Source organism: Lepisma saccharinum, chromosome 18 (genome assembly GCF_977018435.1).
Source record: "Lepisma saccharinum chromosome 18, izLepSacc3.1, whole genome shotgun sequence".
NCBI lineage: Eukaryota > Metazoa > Arthropoda > Insecta > Zygentoma > Lepismatidae > Lepisma > Lepisma saccharinum.
This window is the reverse complement of record NC_139246.1, coordinates 13,541,299-13,554,103: the sequence shown is the minus strand read 5'-3', so window position 1 is coordinate 13,554,103 and position 12,805 is coordinate 13,541,299. Positions and strand designations below refer to the sequence as shown.

The 12,805-nt window shown below is 37.5% G+C and overlaps 1 protein-coding gene across 2 annotated transcripts in view; it reads left to right on the top strand.

Moving 5' to 3' along the window:
• Positions 1 to 7,727, top strand: part of PIG-S (phosphatidylinositol glycan anchor biosynthesis class S) — a 40,828-nt gene extending 33,101 nt beyond the window's left edge. For both annotated transcript variants that reach the window (XM_083140162.1, XM_083140161.1), the window contains exons 7-9: positions 459 to 581; positions 6,750 to 6,973; positions 7,410 to 7,727. In XM_083140162.1, the coding sequence (XP_082996288.1) occupies positions 459 to 581; positions 6,750 to 6,973; positions 7,410 to 7,527 (465 nt within the window). In that variant the 3' untranslated portion in view covers positions 7,528 to 7,727. The remainder of the gene's footprint in view (positions 1 to 458; positions 582 to 6,749; positions 6,974 to 7,409) is intronic.
• Positions 7,728 to 12,805: the final 5,078 nt, after the last annotated feature.

The window sequence follows — 12,805 nt, the reverse complement described above, 5'->3', positions numbered from 1 at the left end:
TCTGAATTGCAATAACAGCTCGCAGGTATATTACAGAATGTTCGGCAGATCATGTAGTACCATATGCACCATTCATAGGCTCGGACTTTGTTTATGCATTCGTACTTAATTCAGTTTCTGCAACATTTAGTTAGCCCTTGTACCAGAGCTTTTATCGACCCATTGCGTTATCACAAAATATGCAAGTGTCCGGTTTTTTTTGTCCAGCAGTATATTAAAATTTTAATATAGCCTATTTATAATTTGCTGGTTTCTATATGGAACTTTAATTATACATTTGCCAGAACAATGAAGCTGAAGAACTTATAAAGGTGGTGAATGCAAAATTTTTAGGAAAAAGTTATTTTTGCTTTATTGGGACCAAGAATGTAAAAGGGATTGAAGTAAAATGTAAAATTGGGGTTCCAAGCATGATGTTTAATTTATGTGTAGTAAATGTTACATTGTTTATGTTGCAGGAGCCACTGCTTGGAGTTGAGTTGCTGCCTTCAGAATCTGTGAAACCCAGGGAATGGGAGTTAGATCTCCTAATGAGGGTTAGATCCTTGGAACAAGTTACTTCAGCCCAACTTACATTACAGGTACTGCATTTCTGATATTGTATATGTGTATATCAGCTGATGTAGGCATATAAGTTTGTCATTAAATTGACCATCATTTTTGTCAATCCAATATATATATATAACATATATAACATATAGATATCTATAATTTATTACAAAAATCTGCCATTTTTTTTTTAGAAATATAGGCATAATTCAAACTGTTTTGTTTTGTAAATGTCAAATATATAGTTTCCTCTTCTTTGGCAAAACTCATTGCAGTCACCTGGTTGTTGATCCATCTTTCCTTTTCAGACCAGTTCAATATCACTTTAATGGTTAACAGTTGGGCTGAAAAGTTCGTAGGCTAACATAGTAAAAAATATTTTTTTGACAAAATTCGATTTTATTATTCAATATAGTTGCCTTCGAGGGCGATACAATGATTATAGCGGTCATACAATTTTTCGATGCCATTTTTATAGTACGATTTCTCTTTAGCCTCAAAATAGGCCTCAGTTTCGGCGATTACCTCTTCATCAGTGCTAAATTTCTTTCCAGCGAGCATTCTTTTAAGGTCTGCAAACAGGAAAAAGTCACTGGGGGCCAGATCTGGAGAATATGGTGGATGGGGAATCAATTTTATTACGGATGAATATCGCTAAACATTGCTCCGAATCATCAAAACGTTGTTGCTTTTGATCGATTGTGAGCACACGCGGCACCCATTTTGCACACAGCTTTCGCATGTTCAAATATTCATGCACAATATGTCCAACACGTTCCTTTGATATTTTTAAAGTCTCAGCTATCTCGATCAACTTCACTTTACGATCATTTAAAATTATTTTGTGGACTTTTTTTATGTTTTCGTCGGTAACAGCCTCTTTGGGGCGTCCACTGCGTGCATCGTCTTCGATGCTCATTTCGCCTCGTTTAAATTTAGCAAACCACTTCTCAACGGTTGATTTTCCTGGTGCAGAGTCCGAATAATGTTTATCAAGCCAAACCTTGGCTTCAACAGTATTTTTTTTCGCCAAAAAGCAATGCTTTATTAACACACGAAATTCTGTTTTTATCCATTTTTTCACAATAACAAAAGCTGCTTCACTCACAATGCTATATCTCACGAACTAATTATCCGGCAGCTGTGAAATTTATACACGTATCTTTTGAAGGTTAGTACTAAGTAAAAACCACATGGATTTAATTCTAGTAATGCCATCTATGAGTCAGCCTACGAACTTTTCAGCCCAACTGTTATATTTTCATATTGGTTCATCCATAGGGTTCAGTATTATTTGGGATGGTGCAGGTTCAAAGCTAACAGCTGGCCATTTTCAATCCTTTATTTTAAATTAGGGATGGGACAGATTAGTTGCTACTCTTATCATCATCCAATATTGACATATCGGTTTAGTGTTAATAATTTTACTGACCTGATATATCTATAAATACCCTGTAATGTAGTGCAAAATTCTGAATATAAATTTATAATTTATATATATTTGCTTTGTAGAGTAAATGTCTAAATACAGAGGGTTTTTTTTGTTCAAGGAGCAGCTGCAATTTTATATTGGATTGATAGAAGAATATCAAAATGTATACCCAATTTTATGTTTTTCAGGGGCCCATAAATAAAAAACGTAAAATCTGGGAAACGTAAAAAGCGGGAAAACATAAGGGAGGGGTGAAACTCAAGTGTCAGTAAGAAATGACTACACAATCGACTTTTTAGGGGTATATTGTATCAAAAATTATTTAACAACAGGAAAGAAGTATGATGATGGATGTCTAAGGACAAAAGTAAGACGTGCTGTGAAAGTCAATAACGGATTAACGGGACCCACTTTCGAAATTAGGAACAGTGGATGACTGCTTCTAACTGCCACCTATTAGGTTCAGTTTATGTATCTGATCGTGTAAGATCTCCCTTTACTCTGTAAATTGGTAATTAGTTGCTATTTTTAGAAGTCCCGGGTAATTGGAGGGGGGTGATCATTTATAGTTGGATGCCAAGCATCTTTATATACTGTAATCAAAGTGTCCTGAAGACGTGCAGAATGGTTCAGATTCCACTTTGAGCTGCATATGTATCCAGTCCCGATTAGCCCAACAGCATGAAGTGAACAAAACAAGCTTTTTCAAACTTATGCATTTTTAGATGTCGCAATAAATTATCAGTGAAGCGTGCAGGGTTTTCGAAAGGGGGAATGGGGTTACGTATACCTTGTATAGTAGTCAGCCCTCACTTTACCATTTTTTCCTGCCTTTGACGTTTTTTTCTTTTTTTTAGAAATACTGGCTTATGACCCCTATCACCCCCCTTTGGGAACGCCACTGATTGTTATTTACATCCATGTTAATTGACGATTTATTATTGGATTTAGAAGTCTTGCGGAGGGCAAACACCCCTTCCACCAATAGTTTCCCTGTAAATAACGTGTTTCCTTTTTTTCTTTCTTTTTTTTGTCTTTCCTTCAACGTTTAATATTGCGTGAATTATTTTCAGCACGTGAATGGTTCAGAAGAAAAGCGGCAATTATATTACTCTTACCATCATGTGCATTTCCTTCCTGCACTGCTCTATGTGTTCAAGGTGTTTATCAGAAGGCAGAACAAGAAAAAAAAGTAGCTTTTCTTTTTCTAACTCCTCACTTTTTGTCGTACTCGTATTTTCTAATCGTCAAAACAAAACAACCTTCGGAGAGGAGATTCAAAACAATGCCGTTTTTCTTCCCTTCAGAGTGGATGAGTCACGAGACGAAACATTTGTCTCCGGTTGTCATCTGCCCGTTGCTCGCAGACACCCCTCCCACCAGTTTGTAATGGAAGGGAGAGGAAGGGGGGGGATACGAACAGGTGGTCGAGCGGCGCTGAACAAGTCTTATCACAAGTGTGCTTATTCCCGGCCAAGTTGCAGGAAGAAAGAAGGAAGGAGGGGTGAAGGGAAAGGATCACTGCTTGAAGGTCTCCCATGTTGTCATGTCAAAGCTTCAGACATACGAGCAAGATTTCCGATTCGGGGATTAAAGACTGATAAAGGGGCTGGATCCTGCTTAGTTTTGCACAGTGCCGTAGTAATGACCTCATGCGGGGGAAGATGGGCATCTTTTTTTTTTTTTTTACTTGCAGTACACTATGTTTGTTGAATGCGCATATTCAGGTTGGAGAGCAACTGCGTAATTTTAGATGCCTTTATGTTAATTGGTTAAGATGTCTCGTGTAAGGGTGCTCACTTCCACACGAGCAAGGAAATCGGGGCAGAGATACTTAGCAGTTTTCAGTAATTACAAGACTAGTGGATAGTGGGGGGAAACATCAAATACTTCGGAAGATACGTTGATGGTATCTTGGTAATCGGGACGAATACAGACCTCACAAAAATGTGTGAGTTGCTGGGAGAACAAGAGGACTGAATTAAATTCACAAAAGAAGAAATGGTAGGAAATGAAATGGGATTTTTTTATTTGAAGATCGTTAAAACGGGAACGAAAATTAAGACAGGGGTATTCCATAAACCTTAGCTGGAGATATGTTTATCCACAATAAATCAGAGCATGCTAGAAGGATTAAAAATAACTTTTTTATAAGGGGCATAAGATTGTGCAACCAAAAGGATGAAAAGAAAAGGGAAGAAGAATGGGTTTATAAAGTGGGAAAAAAGAATGGATATAAGGAGAATGACTTAAATAGGATTTGTAGAGAAACCCACAAAATATGTGTAAAAGACAGGGAAAATAAAGATAAGGATTGGAAGGGGGAGGGGAAAGAGAATGGAATTGATGGAGAAGAAAAGAAGTATAAGTACATAGGTATCCCTTATTTCAACGGAGTATCCGAAAAGATAGAAAAAGTGGTCAAAGAATATGGTATCAAATGTGGGATGAGTGCTTTGCACAACGTAGAGAAGTATTTCACTGAATATAAGAAATACGGTAAGGAAAAGGAGAATGTAGATGATGATAAAAAAGGGGCTTATAGCATAAAGTGTGTTTGTAATAAAGAATACATAGGGCAAACCGTAAGAGGCATGAAAACCCAATGGGGTGAACACGATAAAGATATTCAGGAAGGGATACCAAGAACTGGGTTATCGGAACATATAATTGAAGAAGAACACAAAATTAAGAAACAAGAGATTGTCAGGATTGACAACAAACCGATAAGTCGGAATGTTTACGAAGCGGCATCTATCTGCAAAGATAGGAGTAATAAGCTAAACAGAGAAGATGGGAATGTCGACGACCTGTGTATCATCAAGATGTTTAAGTGATGGGGTATCAAATAAAGAAAAGATCAGTTTCCAGGTCACTCCAAACCATGATTAGTGCGGCCCAAGAGATTAAAGAATTCAAACTTGATATGACGTAGCTCACCTAATACAGAAGAGGAAAGGTAGGGGGCGGGGACATCAACCGAAGGACTTCCGGCATTCTACGAGAGACCACGCCAGTTCGTTGCACAACTCTCCAAAGTGCGCATCTAAGTGGGACTTTTAACGTGTTTGTGTGTCAAGCCCTGTGTTCACATGGCCTTTTAGATAAGTTTTTTAACGTGTTTGTGTGTTACACCTTGTTCTCAAATGGCTTTTTAGATCAGTGTTTTACAGTTGAGAACATGGCAGTTTTATGCATATGGGGTCAGATGACTAAATGTTCCTTTTTATTCCTTTCAACCCACTATAAATTCCCAAGTCCTTGTCATATCTGACGCGGATAAGGTGTAGTTACACTGGCCTAGTTTGGTAACCTGATGAAGGGATCATTGGAATTCTGAAATATAGTTTTCGTTAAAATCAATACTCACTAACGTAAGTACCTTTAAGTATCTACATTTTATTATATACTAACTTAAGACTAGTGATTGGGGATGGACGATATCGGAAATTTGATATCGCGATATATCATCATAGATGATACGATACTATATTTTTTCCGTATCGTGATATCGGCTATATATTGTCTCCATGATATATATATCGCCAAATATTGTGATGATATATCGCTAAAATATCATGACGATATATTGCCAACACGATATATATCGCCAAATATGATGATATATTGCCGACACGGTATATATCACGAAACATCATTACGATATATTGCCAACATGATATATAAAGCCAAAATATCATGATGATATATCACAGACATGATATATATCGCTAAAATATCGTCATAATATATCGCCGACACGATATATATCGCTAAAATATTGTGACAATTTATCACCAAAATATCGTCACAATATATCACCGACACGATATATATAGCTAAAATATCGTGACGATATTTTTTTCAATATCGCGCCAAACACTACTATTGATGATACCATAGGGGGCATGGGAAAGCAAACGCTTCCCCCCTGCAAATGAGAAAAAGGTGAAGGTAAAGTTTCCTATGCACTTTGCACCATGCCGTGATGCATATATACCGGCTGGTCCAAAAGTCCCGGAACAGTCACATATCGTGAGAAATACACATCGAATCGGAAAATGAAAAAAATACGTGTTTAATAAGTAAAAGAAAGCTATTCAATGATATCACACAAATGTGAAATTTTAAATGGAAACCCCATTTTGTATTGTAGAATCGGAAAGAGGACTTCATTCCGAGTCCAACGAGCTATCAACCATCCTCCTAGCACAATTAGGAACGGAGATGTGGCGATTTTATGACTGGGGCTAAAATTAAATAAGCTTTTGTTTTAACTTTATAAAACTAAGATGGTTGTTTTAGCATTCAAATGAAATAAGTAAAATACTTGTATGCAGTTTGTTTTTAATATTTCATTGTTTTCTGCTGAACTTAGAAGAAGATAGGTTTCAATATGGATGAAATACGCTCCTCACAACAAGTTTGGAATATTATTATGTTTGGCAATAGGTGATAGGCACGGTGGCATATGTCAGTGAAAATACGAGAAGGTCCACCAGACAGATACCATGTGTTGTTGAATTCCAAGGCCATCTCTATCACCTATTGTCTAATACAACAATATTCCAAACTTTTTGTGAGGTGTGAGGAGTGTAGTTAAAAGATGCTCTATCATGTAAAAAAAATGGGTCAAATATGCCAAAATGAAACACCTTAATTCAAGTAGTTTTTCGTATTATGAATCTATTTCAGGAATATATAACCCTGACCAAGAAAGTCATAAAAATCTTATCCCTACTATTGTGAGTGTTTGTTTTGTTTTCAGTCATTATCACAACTTCTTGGTGAGATCAGCAACATTGTGATAAATGATGATGTAGGAATGTACATCTATCGGGCAGTCGATGCAGTGGAACGGGTAGCACTTCACTTGGAGAAAGGGGAACTTGTGGAAGGCTTCACAGCATCAAAGGAAGCATTTCTTTCAGCCGAGACAGCGTTCACGGACTCAACTCTACTTGCATTGTTGTACTTCCCAGATGATCAGAAGTAAGTGACATTATATTGTAACAATTGGAAGCATATTGATTATTGTCTTATCAATAAAATTAATCAATAGCTTTACCTATCTGATACATCTACCTAGGTATTAATTTAGTGCAAAATGTTGCCATCTTTTTGTTTCATGATTATGAATATAAAAACATTTAATACCAAGTCCCAACACATATCTTTGTTTGTGGTAGGTATGTAGGGTTCTTTACTAATAGTGGTGTGCTGAGTACAATGTTACATTTGCAAGACATGGTGTATGCTTATTTCATCCAGCCAACAGAAAAAAGTGTCATTTTTGTACTTCCTGTTAACAGGAGTTTCCAAGGTCTGTGTGTATATTTTCTTCTTAGTGCTTTAACTTTATATCTTTTATTGACATGAGCATTTTACTGCATAATTTTTAAAAATACAATTTATGTTTTCATTTTAGGTATGCTGTGTATATTCCATTATTTCTTCCCGTTGGCATTCCAGTTATTTTATCATTGAGGAACATCTTTAATTGGGGGAAGAAAAAACTTAGCGCTAGGAAGGAGAAAGTTGAATAGAATGATTCATCATTGCTAAGACATTATCATTAATTCATGTGAATAAGATTATTGTGTGTGTGAGACAGAACAACAGAAGACTATTAATTGACTGAAAGATATGTTTGTGTATGTGCTGGTATTTATTTAATTGTATATACTTTGTTGATTGTTGTGTGTTAATCAAGACATTTGTGATAATTTAACTGATTCTTGTGATAATGAACGATTTTTTTTAAAAAATTGGCTTGTTGAATTACCTTATTTACATGTATATAATGCATATGCGTGTATATTGTGCATCCTGGTGTTCGATGGAGAAAAGCAACAAACAATTATAGGTTGTATATAATGCACAACGATTCAAGTTCCAGAAGTGACTTTCTTCCAACGCCACCTTCCCACTATCCCTACACTGTGTTTAGAATCCTAAAGCTTTCGCTTCTGTAGCAACCTTGTTTATTTGTAGTAGAAGAAAGCGAGATCAAAATTATGTTACGGCTTTGCAGCACTCGGGAAGTTATTTTCTATCATTTCTCGCGTCACAAATACCACTGATGCACATCCAGTGTGACTGGAGGTGCATACTCTAATTCTGCCAGAACAAATCTGTTTCTCTCGGTGTCGCAAAACTTTCCGTTACAAAGTGAAAAATCATGGGAAATGGCCATTTCACTTTTTACAGTGTTTTTTAAAATTATTATTACTAAAGAAATAACCTGGTAATTTGTATTTGCACCTGTTGATATATATGTGTTATACACAGTGGCATAGTGAAATCATGCATGATTTTAATGTTATCTGTCTGGAGTATTTCGTGCATAATACGCATCGCAGTTTTTGGGGGCAAACAATTTGGAAAAAAGTGTGCATTATACATGAGTATGAAAAACTCAATATGCTGACCAAGGCAGAATTTATTTTATTTTAAAACATAAAACTAAACGTTATGTTTCAACCTTCTAGCAAGGTCTTCTTCAGACTCTGTACCAAATAGAAATTAAATAAGGTACAAAACAGGAAGATATATGTACATAAAAATCACTCCCCTCCAGACACAAGATAATTAGAAAGTTGTTTATCTGGAACATTCCTTTCAAGTGTTCCAGCAGGTGGCCTTCTCCTGTCAACTGTTGATTCACTTGACAGGCGATTTAGATAAACATTTCCTTTCATCTGGAACATGGTTGGACTCCTTCTCTCACTCTCTTTTTCCTTATCCTTTCTTTCTACATTATTCTTCCTTCTTTTCTCCTCCTTCGCTCTTGTCCTTTCCACTCTTTCTAACACCTTCTTCCATTCTTTGTTTATCTTCAGTCCCCCATTCCAGTTCATTGTGTCTTCTTCACCTTTCTTCTCTATTTCCTTGGCCTCCTTCCATTTTCTCACTAGCATTCTCTTCTCCCTTCCTATCTGCTTAGCCTCATCCCACTCTATGTCATGTCATGTTTCTCTCGTGTGTTTAAATATCGCATTTCTCTCTCTCTTAAGTCGTACATCATCCTTATGTTCTTTCAACCTGTCTTTCATTCTTTTTTTGTTTCTCCTATGTACACACTCTGACATTCTTTACATTTCACTTCATAGATAATCCCTTCCTCTTCTCTGATTTCCTTTTTCTTATTTGCATTCTTCGTTATTCTTAAGATGCTTCGTCCTCCCTTCCTGTTAGTTTTAATGCCCGCTTTCCTAAGCACTCTGCATATCTTTTCTGTGGTCTTCGCCATACTCCTTATGCCAAACCACCTCTCTTTATCTTTCTCTTCCTCTTCTCCCCTGCCACTTTTCTTCCTTCTGTTTATGTCCAGTCTATCCTCCTCCTTGTAGCCATTCTTTTCCAGCTCTTTCCAGAGGCTATTTATTTTGCCTTCTTTTTCACATTCTTTCGTGCATATTTTCTTGATTCTGTCCTCCATATTCTTTATAAAATTTGTTTTTGTCACCTCACTTACATCACATCTTTTGTGACCGAATACCCCTGCTGAACAAATTTTCTAATTGTGTTGTGTCTGGAAGGGGATCTTCCTGTTTCTTACCTTATTTCATTTGTACTTGGTACAGAGTCTGAAGAAGACCTTGCTAGAAGGTTGAAACGTAACGTTTAGTTTTATGTTTTAAAATAAAATAAATTCTGCCTTGGTCAGACTATTGAGTTTTGATTATCATGGAAACAAGGCTTAATGGTGTTATAATGAGTATATGAATTTACTGTTTTCGCAAAGTAGTGTATATCTTCTGTGCAATTTCTCATGATTATAAGCTCATTATGTGAAACATTTCTAGGAAAACATCAGTCAGAATGGCCAACTATGGGATTTAAATTTACAGCATCACAGGTATAAATGAGGACGGGACCAGATTAATTCATACTCTATCAGCACAGGCAATACCCCTACATAGCCAAATGTTTAGCATTCTCACATTTGGTGCAAGTGGGCCCAGGTCTAAAATTTCTGTGTTGGCCTAGCATCGGGAGGACAACTGGGGAGGTACTTGAAAAGAAGAAGTAAAGGGTTCCGGTCTCGGAAGCTTGAAAACAGAGGCGTTAGGACTCGATTAGATGATGTGACAGTGAACCAAAAAAGTGGCCCTTGGAGGGCTGTTGTGTCATGGAGTTTGGATATCAGTACAGGTAGGTGTTAGTAAAATGACCAGTATGATAAATAACTGCTGCTTGCTCCCAGAGGAATGTATTCTCTCGTGAAATAGTATCTTTAAAACAGTGTTGTATCAATATTGAGTTTCTCTTTTCAGTCCACTTTGTGCAAAGATAGGCTAATCGGGACTGTACCTCCAGTTTAATGTGAGATCTGAAACACTATGTTCTTCCACCTGGGACCCCTTGATTACAAGGTGATGAGGTTATCACTGTGCCATCAGGGAGGCTCCTTGTATCAATAACAATATATATAATATTAGGGATGGGCCGATACTGATAAAGTACCGATATAAAATTTACCGATACCAATAACTGATTTCTACCGATCCGATATAAAATTAGAAATGGTCCTTGAAGAACCTGAAAGGTTCATTGACCTGCTTAATAAATGTGTGCTTCAAGGTGACTTCAGTGAAAATGAAATTGCATATTTAGACATTTATTTTTTTAGAAACTAGGGCATGGAGATTATCAATAAAATTACAAACAAATGGAAGAATTTTGCTCTAAATTATCAGGTATTTATCGATATATCAGATCGGTAAAATAATCGGTAATTTTACCGATACACCGATATTCCTATATCGGCCAATACCGTAGAGTACCGATTAATAAGTCCCATCCCTACATAATATATGAAAGGGACACTATTTGTAAGAACCTTCCAGTGTTTTCAGTGATCCCTCAAGGGTTTATAAATGGTATTAGAACTCACTTTTCAAGAATTAGAAAATCTCATTATCACTTGAAATCCGAAACACTCATGGAGTATTGATGAGTTCATGTGTGTGTGGGTGCATAGATAGATAAAGCTCACCCTGTGCTGTGAGGGCATATATGGGGGAGATGGAGGTTGGTCCCCACACATTTCTAGAGGTAATGTGATCAGCAAGCTGCTGGGTGAACTTCAGAGCCACTCCATGTGGAAACATTGCTGACCCTCTGAAATCACCCACTCCGGGATACTAACAAATGAAAATGATATTAAAGAGGAAATAAAAAGCAGACTTAATTCAGGAAATGCATATTACTTTTCTCTTGATAAACTTTTGTCTTCTCGTTTAATATCTAAGAAACTAAAAGTTAAAATATACAAGACAGTAATTTTACCTGTAGTATTATATGGATGTGAAACTTGGCCCCTTAAGAGGAACATAAATTAAGAGTATTTGAAAATAAGATCCTTAGGAAAATATTTGGACCTAAAAGGGATGAGACAGGTGAGTGGAGAAGGTTACATAATTTAGAACTACATAATTTGTATTCATGTCCAGATATTATTAGAATGATTAAATCAAGAAGACTTAGGTGGCCAGGCCATGTGGCGCAAATGGGAGAGGAAAGAAAAGTTTACAGGATTCTTGTTGGGAAACCTGATGGTAAGAGACCAGTAGGAAGGCCAAGGCGAAGATGGAGGGACAACGTTGAGATGGACCTAAAAGAAATCGGTAGGGATGGAATAGAGTATATAGATCTTGCTCAGGATAGGGACAGATGGAATTCCTGTGTTGCTGCAGCCATGAACCTTCAAGTTTAAGAAGGCTAGAGAGTTAGTTAGTTCCCATATTTCATTGTGTGTCAGCATGTACATGATGATGCATGCTCTAATGCTTGATGAAACACAGGCATATTAGAAGATCCTGGGTTTCTAGTGACTGTTTCTAATGACCATTTTGACAATGTTGATGTGTGTCCATCAGGAGTTGATTGACGAAGACGACAAGATGAACATTTCAGTGAAGTGAATGATGTGCTGGGATCTTTTGAGATTCAATATTTCGGGTCCGCTTGACAAGAAGACAACACAGGAGTGACATAGCAGTGAAAATGTTCAAGCAGCAGATGTTTCTATGTGTAAGAACACATCTCAACAGAGGAAATCTTAGAAGAGAAGACTGTATGAGGAAAACAGTGAATGAAGGTCGATGCATCCATAATGCACGAATCTATTTGGTACAGTCAATACGTAACCGGATTAATCCCATCAAAAAGGGAAATAAAGTGACAGAGCGATGAAACTTACGGGATATGTAGGCCAGGCGGGGTACGCCACGTGTCTGCGAGACGAGTTTCAGACCGCGTCGCTAGGCAGCACTGGCAGGGAAGGGAGGTTGTGTATGTGCAATTTGCCTCCAAGGTGCCAGTCAGTCATTCAGTGAGGTGAGTCATGGCGTTCACAGTGTCAGTGCCACAAGGAGGCTCAGCGATCCGTGATACAGTTTTTGACGGCAGAAGGCAACACACCAGGAAACATTTACGAGCATATGGCTGCTGTGTATGGTGGTGAGTGCATGTCCTGAACACAAGTGTATGAGTGGGTGGGTTGGTTTCGAGCAGGACACACAACAGTGTCTGATGCGGCACATAGTGGGTGCCCTAAATGTGCCATTACGGATGAGTCAATTTCTTCCATTAATGACCTCATACAGGAATGTTGGGGGATTAGTCTGTACCAGATTGCAACCGAACTTGTTATTAGTCATGGTACAGCATACACTATTGTTCATGAACACCTTTAATACTGGAAGGTGTGTGCAACTTGGGTTCCAAAGATGCTCACATAGGAGCAGAAGGCTACAGGGATGGGGAAGAGTCTCACGCATCTCATGCGGTAGTCGACAGAGGGCAAGGGTTTCCTGG